Genomic DNA, 20,965 nt, shown 5'->3' on the forward strand with positions numbered 1-20,965 from the left:
TTATTTCGCGTAATTTACTATGTAACTTATTTATAAAGAGAGCCATATGTCACTCGCGCAATAGCGCATCGGCGTATGTACTAAATTTATAGTAAACCTATCCCTCCAGCCTTGCGCTGTGCGCTTAGGTTGGGTGGGTGTATATCTAATCATGTTTGTAAAGCACAATTTCAATATACCTCTAACCTCTCTCTCTCTCTCTCTCTCTCTCTCTCTAAGGCGATAAACGCGTAATTCTCAAAGATTGTAACATTAGTATAACATTGAATACCTACCATATTTTAGGTGCATAGGTATTTGTAGCATTATCATTTTATTAGGTAGGTACCTATCTCGTATCTAGGTACTCTACGAAAATTTTATTTAAAAAAATATATATTATTCCCCTAGCCCTTAATCTACTTGTTTCTTTTGGTTAGATACCATTTACCTATCAGATTTTTTATTTTTTTTGCAGACTTTCTTGAAAATGACCATAGCTAGGTATCAACATGATATCTGCCTCAAATACCAATCAAATGAGTATCTGAGCGACGTAGATATAATTACCTATGTATCACAGGAATTTCTAGTATTCTGTTTCCATTCCGGTGATTCATTCCATCCATCAAACCCTTCTTCAATAAGTAACGTAGGTACTTAAGTTCACAAAAATCATTCTTCGCATTTTGTCCTCGTTTAATTCGTCCATTATTCCATCATTGTTCTTGTAAGTAGATCACCGAGAGCAACTGATGAATTCAATTCAATTGCCTTGATCAATATTCAATGTTGATTCACTGATTCTGCAATCCGTCAATCCCCAAACCATCTCCAACTACAACCAACTACCAACCATAATAAGTTGGTGGGCCTTCGGCTTCAACACCTCTCTCCTCCAACGTTGGAAGAACGCAAAATTTTTTTCACATTTTTGTTCTTTGATCTTGTTCTTGTTCTTTGTTTTCTACTTGAGTTCTTGTTCTCGTTCTTGTTTCTTGTCCTTTTCATTATGGCTTAAGGCTTTTTGATCTTATTCTTTGTTTTCAAAAACCAAGTACTGTGTATGTATGTCTTCTTGGCCGTTCTTATTCTTGTTCCTATCTTTCAGGTGTTCTTGTCGCCAAAAAGTTTTTTTTGTCTTTTTTTTGTGTTTGAAAAAGAAGGCAACAAATTTTTATAAAACGAAAAAATGTACCTCTACCTACCTACCTATTTTTGTTTCTGAAATGAAATACGATGCATACCTACCGATCTATTGTTTGAAAATTGAAACAATTTAAAACACGTAGGTACAACATGTTCTCACTAATGTAGGCTTATTGAGAAGTGAGAAGTCAAAGTGGCACGAAGACGTGACTGTGAAAAGTGTAAATACACAGTAAAGTTCCTAAGTATTCAAAAACACAATTTTTCAATTTCGTAAGACTGATAAAAATTTTTCAAACATTTTTTACTCGAATCAAAAAAAAAATGAAAAAATTAGGGAGAAACTGGAGAAAGAACGAAACGAAGGAACCAATGAAGAACAAAGAACAGTGGAATTTTACATTTTTGTTCTTTCAAAATGATTTCCTGTTCTTGATCTTGTTCTTTGTGTTTTGTTCTTTTAAATGTTTGAAATTGGTTTTGCGTTTTTGTTCTTGTTCTTAAGGAAAATTTGAAATTCAGTTTTTGTTCTCCGTTCTTTTCCCCTTCCCCGTTCTTCCAAGTTCCAACAATGACCTTGCTCTCCACTAGGCTCCAAACTTTAAGCAGTTTGAGCATTGCTCCTCTCGTCCTCGTCTCGCACGAATGTTGCCATCGAACCCATCGAAGGAAAACGTACGAGTCAGCAACTACTTAGTTGTTAGCGACACTTGTGGGCTTATTGTGAATTAAAATTAAAATTACGAGATCTATCTATCGTAATAAAAAAGTACCAGTGAAATGAGCATGCCATCACCAGGCACTCACTTAGATACAAGATGCATACGCATTGCATAACAAAAAAAAACTGAAAAAGCATAGCATAAGCATAGGCATACCTAAGCATACAAATACAAATACCACCGTACCACCGAAGTAGACGTAGTGAATACGAAGTTTTCATATCACATTAGTAGTAGTAGGTCGTAAAATAATCGTAAAACGTGGTTCAAAGGTCATAGTTACGTAGATAGATATTATAAAAGTTCTACTTTACAGTCTTTACTATTAACTATTACTGCTTGTGCCGTAGTCGTCCGTGATCGTCGGTGGTGCTGTGTTGGTGTGTACGATTCCAAGTCAGTCATCTACTTCGCCTTGAGCGTTTGTTTACATTTGGTTTACGTGAAGAATTCTTCATTCTTTGTGTTATAACGTTGGATCAGAGCAGGAAGTAAATGAAAGGGTTACATCGTTTCTCATCAATTCCATGTTTAAGCTGATATTGTAATAAACAAGTTACTCTCTAGTATCAGCAATCCGTCTCTCTACCTCATCGTTCAACGACAGCTTGATGCTCCAATTTCCGTGTAAGTATTTCTCACCTAGATTCTCCGTAAGCTTCAACGTAAAATTTTTCTCTTTCAATGAAATATTCTTTTTACATCGCTGTTATTTCACTTCGTAACTTAATCGTAACTGTGTAACATCGTACTTCATCTGTTTGTGATAACAGTGATAACTCATTTTGTTTTCAGATTCTGATGTTATGTTTTGTTCTCGAGTGAATATTACACCAAAGGAAAACTAGCACAGCGATGACCGATTTACTCATATCAAGTCGATCGAATTCATGTGAAAATTTCTGGTACTGTTCCAAGGACAGTTTTCAACCATTGATCAAATCTCGCTACAATTTCGATGATAATACGCATCCCTCAGAGTACTCGGAACTGGTGCACAGTAAAAGCGATGATTTAATTTTACAAAACGCGCCCTTGATAGAACCCGAAATACACCATGGAATCAGTGACGCTGCCATTCAAATTCAAAAAGATGCTTGTGTGGTTTATGATGATGATATCGTGCCATCTCGTAATTCAAAACTTTTGTCGTTGTACTACAGCGACAGCGAAATGAATGCGATTTCGTCGGATAAACGTGATGCTGAACCAGAAATACCTGTACTCAAATTAACCGGTTGCTTTGATGATAGCGAATGTTCTTCTCATAGAAATAGTAAATATATCGATGTATCAGATAAAGTTGATCCAGAATGCAGCATTAGGGATATCATTTCAAAAAATGATTTTTACAAGTAATTATTTCAATTCTAATTTGCCTTAGTTGAGTGCATCAACTTACCTACTGCATTAATTTGATTCTTATTTATTGTAATCGTATGAACTGTGCAGATTTGTATTATTCAAGAAGCATTACGAGAAATACTTGGATATTTCTCAAAAATATGAAGAAGCCAGAAATATATCGTACTTTTTAGAAGAGAAATATCACGAAGTGAAGGTAACTGAAACTTGAATAAACTTTTCAACATATATTATTCAACTTCTCCATTTTAACCTGAAAAATATTTCATTTACGTAGAACCAACGGGACAGTTTAATCGAATTAAACAAAGATTTGGAGAAAAAATTGGAACTGAAAGATTTACAATTGGTGGAAAAAGATGAAGAATTATTCAAACAGTTGGAAAAAATATTTCGTTTGGAAGAAGACTGTGAAAAAGTATGATACTTAATTGTTTTCATCAGCGAGTAAATTTACGTTTTATTTACGTGTGTAATGATGAATTTTTAGTTGAGGCAAGAAAAAGAGAAAATTCAGGAACTGAAGGAACAGCTGCAAAAAGATAAAAATGAACTGTACAAACAGGTACTCATTTTTACAAGTATTTCAAGTTGGTTCTTCATTTTTTAAATGCCACTGTAAAATTATTAATCTTTAAAAAATCATTTTTTCAGCTACGTTTTCAGGCTGAGGATTCGGAAGTTAAGAGGCACAATTTTGAAAAGACTAGAAACGACTTGATGAAGCAAATGAGCGAAATTGTTACTGAAAAAAATAATCTGGAAAAAGAGGTCAGTTCTAGTTTATGTTATTTCCAGAATTGTTTAGTTTTTTTTTTTTTTTTTTTGATATTTTTCTTAATCAACGTAAATGACCAATGACCCAGTTAAGCTATCGTAGAATTCCGAGTTGTATGCCATAATTGGATTGATGTATCTACCTACATTATTACTACATATTTAGCAATACGAATCGCTCGCTTTCTTTTAGTTGAGTAATTCCGACGTTTACTCCCCTCGTTCTACTTTTTCATCTAGCAGACTTTTCGAAAATATTCGATTTTGTATGAGGTTAATTTTATAGATTACTTACTATTGCGAGAACGCATTTCAATTTTCTTTGTTCATTTTTTTATACACAGAATACTGAATTAAAAGAAGTGGTTGGTGATTTAGAACGTAAGCTTCCTCATGATGAATCTATCGTTAGTGGAAAGAAGAAAAATCTGATCAAATTGCAACAACAAGTATGTTTTAATATTTATAATTTTATATTGTTTTAATATTTTACGAACATCTGGTATTTATTTCTTGACTCTCAAATCATAGATGACCGACTTAAAAGTAAAAGCGAAGCAATCCGCTACTTTAAACAGCCAGTTGAAAAAAGGAATGAAACATTTGGCTACGTGTAGGCGTCGGAAGTGTTCTGTTTGTGCCTATACGCGTGCTACATTCGGCGAATACCCGATGTCACGGTGAGTACTGAGTATTGCTTTCTTTATTCGTCGAGTCATGTGCAATACGTACCTATACCTACTATTTAAATTTACTTCGTTAATTTTTATGCAATTCTAAGACGATAAACTTCACGTTACTGCACAATTATTCTTATTTGAATAGGCAATGTTTCGTTTAATTTGAAATTTTGCGAAAGATAGTGCATTTGTTCTGATTTTATTACAATGTAGTTAAACGACTTTATATGTTTGTTGGCTTGAACAAATATAAGATATTTTAAAAAGTGGAATACCGCAAATGACCCTTTTAATAGATATTGCATTCTGCCTTTGATTTCCACTTATCGCATTTAAAATGAGTACCTAGAGATATATTTCCTTATCTGAAAATGAATTGTTCACAAGCGTTATCTGGTGCCTTATTATTTGTTTTACCTCTTTTCTTCTAGTCACGGACTAATTAAAAACTATAAATGAGTAAATTACATGTATCTGTTCAAGCTAGACTTGATCTACTCTTCATTCTGCGTGTTATATTTTAGTCGAAAATCTTTGTTATTTTGATTGAAAAATTTGATAAGTCCTGTTTATTCAAACTTTATATGTATTTGATAGTTTGTGTCTTTGAACGAAATTTGTATGCATATTTCCTTGAAGTAAAATTTAAAAATGATTTTGAAGATAGTAAAAAATGACGTGTAAGTTATCGCTGATTGAGGTAACAATTTATTTCTTCGAAATGTTGTATAACGATTCTATTTTCACGTAAAAACTAAATTTATATAAGATGGCCAGATTAAGAGAGTAATTTATACGAGGATTTTCATTCAGCGCTTCATGTCATCAGTAATTTGTGTTTCCGCTAATTCAAAATTTTTTTGAACATTTTTGTAACCTTGAAAGTGTAATTACTGTTTAGTTAACAACGATTGTCTTTTTTAGTGATGGCCAAACGTTGGAAGTTATATAATAATAGCAACGAAAAAGTGGACGTGTTTCGTATTTCGCTTTTTCTGTCGACATTGGTGATTTCGATTTGTCTAGATTTTTTCCCCAAAATATATATAGTGAAATAAACCAGGATGTTTATTCAATTTGTAATCTTGTTTGTCTTACAATATTGAAAAACGTTTGCGGTTGTCGTATGATTGATGATAATCTACTAGGAATAGCGCGTAGTTAATATGTTGAGTTCCCAGCAAAGTCATGCAAAAATTATTTATGCTCGTAAGGTGTAAAATTTACGTTACACTCGCATTTCTATTCTCGAATAGTGATTTTTTTTCAAAAATCTTTTCTGATAATTCAGATGGCTAAATTATTATGTGTAATTTTTATGAATTTTAGGAGGCGTAACAACAAAACCATGGGTTGTTTCCCATTTCAGGAGCATCACAAACGTGAAAGTGGTCTTTTCGATTTAGATTCTTTAGAAGACAGTTGCGCTGAACTTGCTAAACGTCTATCCGAATGTTCGTTTTCTTCTATGCAAAGTTATTTACCAACTACAAGTAAACCCTCGCACATTCCATATATAGATGAATGCTCTACTCCGAATGAAAGCGAAGATGAACGCGAAATATGTAAGAATTCCACGCAGTCGTCTTTAGCAGGTCATGGTTTTTATTCGGATTCAGGATTTTCATCCGAATTATGCGACTCTACGTTTTCTCATAGTAAATCAAATTCTATTCGTCGATCAACCAGATGGACCAAATCATTCCGCAAATTGATAAAACGAGTGTCGTCTAAAAAACAATCCGAAGATTAATTTGAATGCAAATGATTGAGTTATTTGATAGTTGTACTTTTTATTGGATAGATAATTAATTTTACTAACATGACGAATGAATTTTTCAATCGTTTATCTACAAAAAAAAATCAAGCATTGCATTACGTAAAGGCAACTTCCTAATTCGATCTCTATTCGGCTTTTATTTTCCTACAGGCTTTTTCCAATATTTTCAAACTATCGAGTAATTGACTGTTGAATTATTTGTTTTTGTGATTGAGTTATAATTTTGACTGATTTTTTGTTGTATTATCTAAACTTTACCTATAAAACTAGATGATGTTAAAGAACTTGCCATTAAATGTTGTGATTTGTGTTTTTTATAAGTTAATTGCATTAAGTTCTTCCTTTATTTTTCCCTTCTTTGAATTCAACTGCGTTGCATTTAAATCACAAATTTACGAACAAATTGTATTATTTAAGGATTTCTATTTCTCTTTAGGTTATTTTTTCCATGCTCGTATATTTGAAATAGACTTACGAGTACTAAATATTTCGAATACGACAAAAATTTATTGTGTAAGACTATCGTTATATTTGTACGTTAGCTAAAAGCCATTCTTTGTAGCGAACTATGTACTAAATCTTCAGTTCCTCGCATTTTCGTATGTTTGTTCAAATAGGTTTACGGTTCCACGAAGTAATTTTAATTTGATTTATAATGAAAATTCCAATTATTATTGTTATTAATTCGTTCTATAATGAAAAAAAAAAAGGCAGCAAGATGTCTGGTGTTTCCTGTTACGAGTATTTGAATTGAAATTGAATTGTAATTCTTTTTGATCATGTTACATTAACTTTTTGTGCAACTATTCAGTATATTTGCTGGTTAATTGAATTTAGTTGTGAAAACTTTACCATATCATAGGCTTTAAGAAATTTAGTACCTATTTTATAATTGTATAACCCCGATATTTTTCCTCTTTATCTAATGCTAAAATCATAAAAGGAGGCCACGTGTGTTATTTGTCTTGTCTGCAAAATTGGGAAAAACCGTGTAAGAAAGTACTTAATTTTTATTGTTTAATTCGCCTGGTTTAAAATAATGTTAAGGTTGAGTTCTCAGAAATCAAAGTATTATTTCGAAAATGATGTCAGATATCATATTTTTACACAAATGGGATATCGTGCGACCATTAGAATCGTTATTTTTATAATTTCTTATGTATTTTTTCTAACTATCAAAAAATATCGAATGCTTTTCTCGAATGAGCACATGATAAGGTGCGGATCTACGAGAAGAAAGATGAAAAATTGATGAATTTTGCGAGGAATAAAAATATTTGTACATTTTATGTAAGAGCGATACTCTCTCTAACTCTTGGGATCCATGCCTGACATTTAATTTTAATTTCTACTTACCTATATAAGTGCCTAAAAATAAGTATAAAAACATTCCATTCAAAGATAGGTAATCTACTCATTTACCGATAATCAAAATTTCTCATTCCTTATTGATCGAATAATTGTTGAAAAATTACTCGCAAAATAGGTATGTACAAATTCATTCCAATTATTTTATCGATGTTATATTCTCTTTTATGACGTAGATACATTTAGAGAAAAACAGTAACTTCTTGTTCGGTTATTAGTCATGTACACGGAAAAAAGCTATTCGCGGTTTATTTTCTATTTTGAAAGTTTCCTATTGAAGATTTCCCCGATAAACATTAATATGGAAAGTATAATACCGATGAAAAAAACAAAAAACACGCTTTGTAAATTTTTCAAAGTTAATGGCTGAAGTTGTACATCTTCAGGAGGAGTTTTATATTCGTAAACTTTGGCAAAAGTTGTCGGCGAGTATTCTTTTTCGAATACCCTATTTAACCAGTATTCGGTAATTCCGCTTTCCACCAGCGTGGCTATAATCCGGTCAGCAGCGTTAGAATAAGGTAATGCTTTACGAAACCCAAAACCTAAGTAAAAGTAATTTAAACAACTGCGAGGTGCTCGTAATTCATGCAGGATATTATCTGGAACATTTTGTACTTCCATAAAGTGCTCATTTCCAATACATTTCACGAATACGGAGTAGTTCCCAGCGAGAATTCTTTTTAATCTGTTATCGATGTTAGTTTCATATTCAAATCTATCTGCAAATATTTTGTGCCATGTATTCTGAAAACGAGAAGTTAAAAGATCGATGCAATTTATTAAACAACATTGTTGTTTGTGTATGTGTAATGTAAATATAATTATGATTGAATTGTAACTTATTATGAGTATGTTGTATTATTTTAGTCAAATTAAAACTGAAAAATTCCTTGGTGTATTACTTGCCGTTATGTTTACTTACTTTTGAAACTTTGTGATAAAATACTGCAAATAAACGTTGCTTTAATTAATCTTTAATTATTTTTTTTTGCGAATTTTATACCGAATGAAATGTACCTATTTGTCGACTTACCAGAGTTGCAAATATGCAACCAAAACCGATAAAACACCGAATTCAAACACCTAAAAATCAGTACATATACTTAGGTACTAGAACCCAAACACAATACCTACCTACCAAAAGCTTTTTTTTTTGAATCGTGTTTTTGCTCAATTTGACTTCAAATTTAACAAAATCCAATTGTGTTTGCATCTCTGCAACTTACATTTTTATTGAAGATGTACTTTATTGGTGGTTCGTACGGAGTGCCCCAATAATAATTCGCTTTCACGAGTGCCTCAATCGTGTCCAATAGTGGCTCGTGCTGAGGATATGTTAAATGAGATACCAAACTGCTGGAGTATAATGTAGTAATGATGAGCGCAAATACGCTCCACCAAAGAAATAAATGTTTGGTGGCATTGCTCCCTTCGTATTTATTTGGGTTCTTGGCCATGAATAAAGTACCAATGACTGTAATGAAAGAAGAAATCACCGCCGTCTCTGAAACAATAAGAAAACGAAAATCAGTTTTTTGTTTTGAATTTCTGCTCAAATTTCATATCATTTGAGAACCAGATTTATTTCGTTTTCTGAACATCTTACACTTACTTTCAATGGAAGTAGTTTCAATCAAACGTTGAACACGATTCAATCCTGAACAAAATGCTGACGTTACTATAGTCGATAAGAAAATCATGATCCAAAGATTTGCTGGTAAAGGTTTGAAAATAGTGCCCCAATGACTCGACATAATTTTAGGTTTTGGAAACAGGAATCGTAAACATAATATGTTCCAATATCCGGACATGACGACGTATGGTAGTTTTGATTGCTCAATCCATAAAGAACAGAACCCAACATCAGCTTCTCCTGTGTATAAATGTTTCAATATTCCACCGCTTATAGTCTTATTAGGATATGCTGTTCCCCAACGTTTACCGTCGTTTGGAATTATTTTCCACGTTAAATTTAATTTTTTTGCGATTTCCCTAAACATTCGAGTTTCAACTCCGTCGCCTAGCTCTGAAATTTGAAAGAAATTTGTGATTATGCCTACAGGTAACAAATCACAGAATGCCTACTTAGATATGAACCATTATAAAATTAACGGTGACCTTGTTTATGACCATCGCCAATTATGTGATTAAATGCTGGGCAATGAAAAGTGGTCAATTTGACTATTCTTCGCTTGTAATCGATTGTAGTTTGTGGCTGAAAAGGCTGAAAACACACTCGAGTTTTCAGTTCTATGGCTACCTATCATTTCAGAAAAATGAGCGTTTGCGGTACCCACAGCAAAACACGAGTACCTACTCGTCTTTGCATAGGGCACGACATTTAAAAAATGAAGCCTCAACATTATTAGGTGGTATAGGTATCTACTTACCGAATGAAAAAAGGTTTCTAAAAAATTCACATTGATTTCTTTGATTTCCTCATGATGCCTATTTTGTACATAAATAGAATAATTGGAAACCAGTTGATGGAATATCACGAAATCTTTGTCTTGAAATATCGTTTTCTTAGCCTAATGTAAAATTTTTCACGTTAACGAATATCTGTAATTTCAGAATTGAAGGGGCCGGCTGTGACCGCATGTTTCCAGGCTAACAAGCCGCGAAACCGGTACACCCACCGCGTAGGTTGAGGGTACTAAATTAATAATTAAAGTTGAGAGCTTACTTGATAAAGTTCCAGAACATTTGCTGTAACTTCTGTTACCAAATACAATATTCGGGGAATGATGTCAAAAGTAACATTTTTCAAATGTTCTAATTCCGAAAAATCTTCACATAAAAATACATAACCGCAGTATTTATTGCTCTCTTTAAGAGAAATTACATTTACAAAAGAAAAGTTGGTTTGAAAAAAATTATTCAGGTCGTAATATTTGAGAAATTCACGGTTCAAAAATAAATTTAAACATGTAAAATGTGAAAACGTTTTCTCCACTACTTCATTAATTATTGTTTCATAATCTCTTCTCTGAAATGTTTGTAGACTGATTGTTGATGCCATACCCACCAACGTAATAATCGAACAAAAAAATATATTATAGTTATTTTTCATTTTCACTTCGTTGCATTCGACGATAAAATAAATTATTATTTTTTTAAAAATATGTATCTTGTTTCGCCTTTTGTGAAGACTTGAGCCAGCTGTCAAATGTCAATAAGTAAATCTTTCCTGAGTACCTACCTACATAGACATACCTACGTATTTGAGTAGGGTCAAGTGTTATTGAATGTATATGAAGATAAATTTATTGAATCCCTAAAACACTTCTTTGTATTAAAAGTTATTGAAAAATAAAAGAATACACATACCATACATTATGATATCAATACATAATGAAATAACTATGCATTAAAAAGACGAGTTCGAGGAGAATTGAGTGAAATTTTCCACAGAAAGCACGTTATTTTGCATGGGTAGTAATAATTGTTTATTTAAGCACTATCCCACCAATCGCTTGAGTACGTCTACGTATGTATGTATGTAGTTAGTAGAGTAGGTAGTAGGTACCCATTTTGACTTCAAAGACAAAATTATTTTTAAGAACCAGTTCAAGATGCTGATGGTTAGTTTTGTACGAATTACAATCAGATCGAATCTAATATCTTCAAAAACTGTAATAAAAAATTATTCTGATTCCTTTTTTCCATGTTTTTCCTTCATTCTGCACTATATGCAACTAAAATAACATAACGATGGTAAACGAAGAAATCCGATGTCACACGATTCGATTTTATGTTGTTTTGTTTTTGTGATAAGAAAAAAAAAGGATTTGAATTTGAAAATGAAAATTGTATATCGGGAAATTTAATCGAAACTTTTTATGATGAAAATATATGAAAATTCAAAAATATGACTTTTCAGTCGAGGTATTTTCTTTTAAAGAATGATTGCCGCACGTGGAGATATGTACTCAGCTGTAAAGTTAAGTTTTTCAACTCGTATTCAACTTCAACCGGAGCCGGTATGTTATTTTTGTAAATATACACAATTATGAACCCTGTTAGTAACATCTATTCCAACATTTAGATTACATCAATGTTTCTTTCGCCGAGAAGTATAACTCGAGAATCGTGGAGCAAGGAAAGTACAGTCGATGGGAAACATCAGGTTATTTTGAACCGAAAAGTATAGATGGAAACAAATCGCAAGAGCCATTCACAATGATATTGCCTCCTCCAAATATCACCGGAACTTTACATTTAGGACATGCATTGACCATTACAATCCAAGATATATTATGCAGATGGTAACTATCACATCACAATCACACCAAATATTCATTGTAAAATATGTGTTTTAAGTAAATAAATTTAATCTTCATGTAGGAAACGAATGCAGGGTTTTCCAGTGCTATGGATACCAGGTACAGATCACGCAGGTATCGCTACGCACGTTGTTGTTGAAAGAAATATTTCCAAAAGCAAAGGATTACCATTGCGTGGTATAGAAAAAGAATATTTTATGGAAGAATTATTGAGGTGGAAAACAGAGAAAGAAAACGCTATTAACGAACAAATTAAGCGATTAGGTGCTTCTGTGGATTGGTCTCGATATTCTTTCACTTTGGATCGGGTACATGAGAGATTATTTAATTCGTATCTTCAAATAGAGTAGGTTAAATATTTTTAACCGCATTATTAAATGATTTTCTAGAAACAATCTGAAATTGTTCAGCAGTCCATTATTAAATTATTTGAAGATGGATTAATTCACAAAAAACGTGCTTTTGTTAACTGGTGCTGTCATTTACAAACCACCGTGTCTGATATTGAAGTGGATAATTTACGTATTGAAGGTCCAACTTATCTATCATTACCTTCTTATGAGAAGCCAGTTCAATTTGGCATCATAGTGGAATTCGCTTATAAAATATGTGATTCTGGTAGTGTTTACTATACCGATCAAGTTAGAATGGTTCATGTTAATGATGATTTATGAAATAATTTTTCCTTGTTTGAACAGAAGAAGAAATTTGTGTGGCGACTACTCGTTTAGAAACCATGTGCGGCGATGTTGCGATTGTAATTAATCCTAATGATGCTCGTTATTCTCATTTACACGGAAAATCTGCGTGGCATCCATTTCGAAAATGTAAATTGCCCATCATTTTAGATGAATCCGCCAATCCGGAGTTTGGAACAGGTATCTGAGTATTTTGCTTCTATATTTCTGACCCTTTTTCGTGTTCTGATCCCGAAATAACATATTATACTAGGTGCCTTCAAACTTACCCCTGCCCATAGTAAAATAGATTACGAAATTGCTGTGCGTCATAATTTACCAATAGTATCTGTGATAACGGAATCTGGTCATTTGAATGAAAACTGTGTAGAATGGAAGGTATGCATGCATTTACGGTACCGGATGTGTACTTTTATGTTTATATTTTTTTTAAAAATCATTTTTATTTTCGTGTCACTTTTTTTTAGAATGTACCGAAGTACGCCGCTAGAGAATTAATATTACAAAAGCTGCAAGAACTTGGCTTGTACAAATGTACAAAATCTCATGTTACCCATATTCCTATTTGTAATCGTTCAGGAGATGTTATAGAGTATATGTTGAAAGATCAATGGTATTAATTTTCTACTGCTAATTCTTTCTTCGTTTTTCTTGAATTTAAAATTTGACTTTTTAATTCTAGGTTTTTGAAATGCCACGATATTTTGCAAAGAGCAAAAGACGCAATAGAAAAAGATGATTTTCAGATTAAGCCAAAAAACATGAAAAACGTTATTTTAAATTGGTTAAAATTTGATCAGTAAGTAAAACAGTTTTCTTTTTTCATGTAAATCCTATTTAGTTAGTTGATTTAATCAATTTAAAAAAATTTTCAGAGACTGGTGCTTATCGAGACAAATACACTGGGGCCATAAATTACCGCTTTTTAAGACTGATAATGGATGGATTGCCGCAAGATCAAAAGAAGAAGCGCTACAAAAAACAGAGAAAATATCTCCTCAAAATTGCGAGGAAATCGTTCAGGAAAATGATGTTTTAGACACTTGGTTTTCGTCTGCGTTGCTGCCATTTTCAGTTTTTGGATGGCCGAAAGGCGTAAGTTCACTCCAAATATTAATTATTATATTTACTTAACTAAACCTACAATACAGTTTTTTTTTCTTCAGGAAAATAAAGACTATCAAACATATTATCCTTTAAGTTTAATGGAAACTGGTCAAGACATCGCCTGTTTATGGGTAGCCCGAATGATTATGCTTGGTTTATATTTTACCGGAAAACTTCCTTTCAACGTAAGTATTCGTACTTCATTTTCTCTTCGTAAATTCTATGCTTTAGCTAAAATTGTTATTCCTTTTTTTCACGATCTTTTAGAACATAGTTTTTCATGGATTGATATGCGATGTTCATGGTAGAAAAATGTCGAAAAGTTTAGGAAATGTGATTGAGCTTAATCATGTTATAGATGGAATTTCATTAAAAGTAAGCTCTCTTTATTCAAAAAAATTTCAGAAAAGCTATATTTTGATGATAGATGTTATGCTTTGTTTCGAAAAGTTTTCTTACGAAAAATCATGTCGTTTAATTTACAGGAACTTAATGAAACTGTACATGCTAATCATAGAAAAGGAATGCTATCGGATGAAGAATTGGGAAAAGCTTTATCTATTCAAAAATCGCTATTTTCAGATGGGATACCGGAATGTGGAGCAGACGCTCTGCGATTTACGTTAGTTAACCATGATTTTAGTGGTAAGCTTGGTGTTGATCCATCTCATTTTAGACACTAAAACTAAAGCGTTTTGTTATAAATTCTTACTAATTTGCCTCCATATTAGCCCTATTGACATTAAGTACCCAATTACCAACAATTTCAAAATCAATAATAAAGTCCGTTTTTTGTTTTGTAGAGTCAGTGATTCATTTCGATGTTAAAGAATGTCGACGAGTTACAAATTTCTGCAATAAAATGTGGCAAGCGTTCAGATTTTCTATCACTTGGGCGAACAAATTTCCATCCAGAATTTCGCCTTTCCCAAATCCTTCATTACCGTGGCATTATTGGATTCTGCATAAATTATCAACAACCGTTGAAACATGCAATGAAGGATTACAAGAAATGAATTTTCACCATGCGACTTCATCATTGAAACATTTCTTCGTCCATGACTTGTGCGACTTTTATTTGGTATTCGTCACGATTTATATCATTTGCATTTTGTGTGTATAATAATTTCAATTTCGAATCATTGATGCAGGAAGCTTCTAAAATTGTATTTAATGACGGTAATCAGAGCGAAGCAGAATCCACTGTATCTGTATTATTGTTTTGCTTGGAAACATATTTGCGGCTGCTGGCTCCAATTATGCCTTATATTACCGAAGAACTTTATTCTTATTTACCAGAAAATAACATTCAGATTACCGAAACCGAGTATCCAGAAAGTCAAGATGTGAGTACATATGTTGATTCGTATGCTGTGATCGCATTTTCTTTATCATTTTATAACGCTTTACTCGCATGATTTACTTACAGTATCGGAAATGGAAAAATGAAAAGTTGGAAAAAGAGATATTGTTTATAAGAGGTCTTATGTCGGGCATTCGTGTTTTACAAGCAGAAATAGGAAATTTCACTGATAACGAAAGTGAGTTGAAATCAGAGGAGTAATCGATTGAACGAAGTGATTTCTAATAGACGTAGGACGTAAGCACTCGTGTAATGGTGTGCCCATTTTTCTTATTGTGCAGTTGTCATTGTAAGCGGTAGCGAGAATATTATTCGGAAATATCTGCCGGTGATAAATGGAATTTTAAGGTGTAGTATACATTTTCAAGCTGAAGATTCCATAAATGAGCCCGCAATAGCTAATATTATTCAAAATGACACAAAAATATATTTAAAATTGAAGGTGGGTACCTATACTTACCTATTTATCTCAGCAGCATTTAAATAGCGTGTGGCTATTTATATGCAGTTTGTATAATGATTTCGATATGTGTGTAAGTAGATATTCCAAATATTATGATTTAATCTTCAATTTATTCTATAGACTGAACTAAAGAGTCTTTCTAATTATTCAACCTTGATGGAATCCAAAGTCAAACGATTATTCAAGAAGTTGAATCAGTTGAAAGACAGAACTTCTACCAAAAAATATATTGCTAAAGCATCTGAAGAAACTAAAGAATATCATCGGAATAAAGTAAGTAATTAATCAAGTAAAAAGAAATACTCATATATATATATTTAGGTATTATTGACTTTTAAAATGTAAATCAAAAGACGTGTTTCAAAATAATCCAAATACCTACCCACCTTTTTTTTCAGATGAAGGAAATAGAAGATCAGATAAACAAAATTGAAGAACTGAAGATGAAAATTTGTAAATTTATATCATCTTTATGATAGGATAACACTAACCAGAAGATGGTCTCATTATGTGTAAATTACGGTACGCATGATCTTATGTTCCTGAAACTACAGCGTGTTTTTTTTATTCCTGTGATTTTTATACTGATTATGTATGTATTCTGGAATTGATGTGATAAACTTATTAGAAGTTTTTGTGCAGCTTACGTTTGTAATAGGTACAGTAGTCCAATTTACTGATAGGCTTATAACGTGTACATCAATTCTGGTGCAAGTGATATGTTAAAGGTAAAATTATCGTTAAATTCCAAACTTTGGTTTAACGGTACGGATGCAGTATAGGTATAGGGTGGGATAGCTGATTTAACTTATAGTAAAAGAGAAAATATTTGATTTTATTTGACAAAAATGGAATGCCTACGAGTGAATTTAGGTTTATTACGCTAATCAATACTGATAATTTCTTAGGTAAGTACTTGTATACTGCAAAACCGGTTTTTATTTTCAGCTGACAGCCTACATGATCGTAGTAATATTCCATTTAGTAGGTAACCCAATATGAGACAAAAGTTGCTCTTGCATCGGAATCTGAAGAGTTGTCGCGTCTAATGCGTATTAATTTTTAATATAACTTCAGTAAGGGCGAAATACTTGACCGCGCAGAATTTGTTTTCACAATAAAATGATTGAAAATTCACTGCGAAAACTGAAAATGAAAAAATCTAGAGTATTGCTCCAAAGATACCTATGTGTGTGTAGGTAAAGGTATACATTTATGTAGAGTCGAAATCAACTCGAAAAAACTAGAAAGTCGGTACATGTACCTACATACATATGATGGAAAGTATTGATAAAAAAAACTAGAAAGATTCATTTTATGGAAGTCTTGAAAGTTGAAACGGACTTCAGAATTCGTAATCGTAAAAGACATGAACTGACGCACTCATCTACAATAAAGTTGCTAGTGTCTACAGTGTCTATACTAGTGTCAAGCGAATTTTACATCTCGTTGACAACAAGTGTCGTGACGTACGAAATATGTTACGTTTTGTTGTGTACGAGTACGCGCTACACTAATTTTTGTTATCAAGGTTGGAAAACAAGATTCATGCACCTTGAATTATCAGTTTTCTGAAAGTTCCAACGTTGATTTACACGAAATACTCCCATAATTGTCAGTTTTTATTCAGAAAGTAGGTAATTTTTTAGTGTAGAACTGTGATACCGCATTTTCACCATTTTACACGTCGTCAGTATTAAATTGACCTTTGATCTGTATGTGTAAACAGCTTATTGCCTCCAAACTAAATATAACTTCGAGCTTTTATTATTGTACGGCTGTGTGTTCGTGTTCGATGAAAACGATTTAGATACTTACTAGATTGTCATTTGAGTTTTGATAAACTTAATTTGTCATTCAACGTCATCTGTCGCAAGATGCTTTTAACCAAACAGGTTTGTTCTTTGTAGCTTTTATAACAATGTTTTATTAGTGTTTTTGCTTTAATTGTCCATTATTTTCCAGATTTTACAAAATGCCTTGAATAAACAAGCGCCTAAAGTTCTGCTGAGAAAGTTTTCTGATAGTACCTCGTCGGGTGTATGTTTCAGTGAGTATTCGGTGTTATTTTACGAATAGATATAACACACTTCGTGGCAATTTGTTCTTATCTTTATTATACTGTTCTTTTTTACTGATTTTTTTGTCATGTTGTTCTCCGATAATATTAGGTACCCATAATGTGTTAACCAAACTCTAGCACCTCGTAACTTGTGAAGTGTTATCTTATACATTTCCTTGGGGAAATGTGCACTTTCTAATGCTATAATTAGCTCACTTATATTATAGATATTGTTACTACCATCAATAATTCACCGTTGATTTTTTTTTTTTAGCATTATCAGACACTTCTCGAGAGTTACAAGAGCTTGCTAGAAAATTTACTAGAGAAGAAATTATCCCTAAAGCTGCCGAATATGACAGGACAGGCGAATATCCTTGGGATATCATCAAGAAAGCTCATGAAATCGGTATCCTCAACAGTCATATACCAGCTGATATTGGTGCGTTGGAGTCTTGCAATACTTTTTTGATTTTTTAAAATACGTGCAGCTACATTATATTCGAGAAAACATTTCAGGTGGTATGGACTTGAGTACATTCGATGGCTGCTTAATTGCTGAAGAATTAGCCTACGGGTGTTCTGGTATTAAAACTGCAATTGAAGCTAGCACATTAGGGGTAAGTTTTTTGTCTATTCATTTTTCGATGAAACTTATTTCTTGTGCGAATAAATAGTTTCATCAAATACGAGGTAATACATTACAATAAAATGTATGTAAGTATCAGAAAATGTAATGAGAAATTGAGCTGGATACAAATGTTGGAAATGCATGAGTTAGATATTTGATTCCATTTTTCGAAACTTGCTGCGAAAATATACTCTTTCTATTGTTATTTTGCACATCTATATAGCATGTCATAGTTCATTCGTATTCTCTCTTATCTTTCTTGACGGTATTGCGGTAGACAGTAATTAATCGATTTTTGATACTGTATTTAGTTATTTGATAATTTGAACTATGAACATGACGTAATTTTTTCTTCCTAGTCTAAAAGCGAAGAATGATCGAGTAAAACGGAGGCTTATTCGGCAATTTGATTCGCATTGTATAAAATGTCAACTTTTTATGGAGAGAGTAAAATGTCCTCAATTTTTATTGTGATACAATTTGATTTCAGCAAACTCCGGTGATAATCGCGGGCAATGATGAACAAAAGAAGAAATACTTGGGAAGATGTGTCGCTGAACCTATTGTAGCAGTGAGTAAAAATACGTAGATTGTTTACTTTGTTCAGATAGAAATATCGTAACATAATTTTTGCTCGTATCTATATCAAAAGTTTCAGTCATTACGTACTCATAAAACTTCTAAAAAATTCACTGTGTTTGTAGGCCTACTGTGTCACCGAACCAGGCGCAGGTTCAGATGTAAGTGGAATAAAAACTAAAGCTGTGAAAAAAGGCGACGAATACATAATCAATGGACAAAAAATGTGGATAACAAATGGAGGAGTAGCTAGTTGGTGAGTACTGTTGGAAATATTTAATAAATTCAAAATTAAGCTTATAATAATTTCACAATAAAGACTAGTTTAAATGACATATTTTTAAGATCATGTACAATACCTTTGCGAAATGATTGGTTTATTATTATCTCTTATTATTTTTCACAGGTACTTCGTTCTTGCTAGGACAGACCCTGATCCAAAATGCCCTCCCGGTAAAGCATTTACTGGATTTATCGTTGATAGAGATACTCCCGGCGTGACTCCAGGAAGAAAAGTAAATGAAAAAGTAGACTGAATAGAATGTTTTCGAAGTACTGACGAATAATTCAATGTTTAGGAAATCAATATGGGTCAACGTGCTTCTGATACTCGAGGTATTACTTTTGAAGATGTTAGAGTTCCTAAAGAAAACGTATTGGCAGGAGAAGGATTAGGATTTAAAGTTGCAATGGGAACATTTGATAAGACTAGAACACCGGTAAATAAATATTTCTACCAGTTTATTTCACAGCATTACATTTTTGATTCAACTGAGCATATTTTTTCGCAGGTGGCAGCGGGCGCAGTTGGTGTGGCTCAACGATGTTTAGATGAAGCGACCAAATATTCTCTTGAAAGAAAAGCTTTCGGTGTCCCTATCGCACACCACCAGGTATTACACTAATGTGTACATAAATTACTCTTAAAATATGCAACATTTTAAACCTCATCTTCAACGTAAACATTAATGACGTTTGGTGTTTAAGATATGTTCCTTCAGCTTTTCCCTACAATGTTTTAAAAAAATACTTCATGAGCACCTATGATAATGATAAATTTTCTCAACTATGCGATTGTGTACCTGATTTGTAGAATAATAATCATTTTTTTGTGGGTAGGCTGTAGCATTCATTTTAGCAGACATGGCCATTGGCATTGAAAGTGCTCGTTTAGCATATTACAAAGCTGCTTTTGAAGTTGACAAAGGTGGTCGCAACTCGTATTACGCTTCTATTGCTAAAGCTCTTGCGTCTGATGTTGCCAATAAATGTGCTACCGATGCTGTTCAAGTAAGTTATACGTACAATATATATTATATGTGTATATTTTTTTCAATTTGAAAGAGAAAAACAATTTTATATAATATATGTTTTACAGGTATTTGGAGGTAATGGTTTTAATACGGAATATCCCGTAGAGAAGCTGATGCGTGATGCTAAAATATATCAAATTTACGAAGGAACCTCTCAAATTCAACGATTAATTATTTCTAGAGCTATTTTAGATAAGGCAAAGAATAGTTAAAATTTTAAATAATTCTCAATCAAAAATATTATTTTCTCTAGTTGTGTGAACTTCTTATATTTAGCTGATGAATATTCATTAATTTTTCTGTCATATAAATTTACAAAATCCAGTGATATGTTGTGTACTCGAAAGATATGGTTTGTTGTAATTATTTACGGTTAGGTACCTATAAATTTTGATTGTTATTGTTTAAAAATCATTTTCTATTTATGTGAAACTGTGCCAATTTAATACAGAATTTTTATTTCCCGTTGTTTCATAAATTTGTTTTTTCGCCCGCGGGGATATAATTATTTTTAAAATGAATTGAACTTCGGAAAAATTCCCATGTTTCAATTATTTCAATCGCTCAAAATGAGCATCGAAGATCGCGAAAAAATTGAAACTGGCAAAAAAAAGATTGAATTAAATTTCCCCGAATTTTA

At 32.5% G+C, this 20,965-nt stretch overlaps 4 protein-coding genes across 5 annotated transcripts; 3 read left to right on the top strand and 1 right to left on the bottom strand.

Annotated features, from left to right (window-relative positions):
• Nucleotides 1–1,984: 1,984 nt before the first annotated feature.
• Nucleotides 1,985–8,794, top strand: LOC135831938 (uncharacterized). The gene is made up of 9 exons (XM_065344815.1): nt 1,985–2,477; nt 2,646–3,205; nt 3,303–3,411; nt 3,493–3,633; nt 3,706–3,780; nt 3,870–3,986; nt 4,337–4,441; nt 4,524–4,672; nt 6,002–8,794. The coding sequence occupies exons 2-9, from the start codon at nt 2,706–2,708 to the stop codon at nt 6,423–6,425; spliced, it is 1,620 nt and encodes a 539-aa protein (XP_065200887.1). The 5' UTR covers nt 1,985–2,477; nt 2,646–2,705; the 3' UTR covers nt 6,426–8,794.
• A 165-nt stretch (nt 8,795–8,959) lies between these two features.
• LOC135831939 (glutamate receptor ionotropic, kainate glr-3-like) lies at nt 8,960–9,939 on the bottom strand. The gene is made up of 2 exons (XM_065344816.1): nt 9,436–9,939; nt 8,960–9,327 (listed from the first exon to the last, which is right to left on the bottom strand). The coding sequence occupies exons 1-2, from the start codon at nt 9,821–9,823 to the stop codon at nt 9,011–9,013; spliced, it is 705 nt and encodes a 234-aa protein (XP_065200888.1). The 5' UTR covers nt 9,824–9,939; the 3' UTR covers nt 8,960–9,010.
• Nucleotides 9,940–11,573: 1,634 nt separating this feature from the next.
• On the top strand, nt 11,574–16,375 carry LOC135831940 (valine--tRNA ligase-like). 2 transcript variants are annotated; one of them, XM_065344817.1, is made up of 18 exons: nt 11,580–11,806; nt 11,872–12,091; nt 12,171–12,417; nt 12,499–12,727; nt 12,808–12,987; nt 13,061–13,185; nt 13,275–13,420; nt 13,490–13,606; nt 13,683–13,902; nt 13,974–14,099; nt 14,182–14,289; nt 14,400–14,559; nt 14,718–14,995; nt 15,066–15,260; nt 15,344–15,455; nt 15,559–15,719; nt 15,861–16,013; nt 16,139–16,375. In XM_065344817.1, the coding sequence occupies exons 1-18, from the start codon at nt 11,695–11,697 to the stop codon at nt 16,214–16,216; spliced, it is 2,967 nt and encodes a 988-aa protein (XP_065200889.1). In that variant the 5' UTR covers nt 11,580–11,694; the 3' UTR covers nt 16,217–16,375. The 2 variants fall into 2 exon arrangements, 1 of the variants encoding a protein (XP_065200889.1); XR_010556255.1 differs by lacking the exons at nt 15,861–16,013; nt 16,139–16,375 and having other exon boundaries at nt 11,574–11,806; nt 14,718–14,979; nt 15,559–15,697.
• A 1,100-nt stretch (nt 16,376–17,475) lies between these two features.
• Nucleotides 17,476–20,793, top strand: LOC135831942 (medium-chain specific acyl-CoA dehydrogenase, mitochondrial-like). Its single transcript, XM_065344823.1, has 11 exons — nt 17,476–17,635; nt 17,706–17,790; nt 18,077–18,244; nt 18,322–18,422; nt 18,924–19,004; nt 19,138–19,268; nt 19,419–19,527; nt 19,591–19,731; nt 19,804–19,905; nt 20,132–20,302; nt 20,391–20,793. Exons 1-11 carry the CDS (start codon nt 17,618–17,620, stop codon nt 20,535–20,537), a joined length of 1,254 nt encoding a protein of 417 aa, XP_065200895.1. The 5' UTR covers nt 17,476–17,617; the 3' UTR covers nt 20,538–20,793.
• Nucleotides 20,794–20,965: the final 172 nt, after the last annotated feature.

The sequence above is a fragment of the Planococcus citri genome, chromosome 1 (assembly GCF_950023065.1).
Source record: "Planococcus citri chromosome 1, ihPlaCitr1.1, whole genome shotgun sequence".
Classification (NCBI taxonomy): Eukaryota; Metazoa; Arthropoda; class Insecta; order Hemiptera; family Pseudococcidae; genus Planococcus; species Planococcus citri.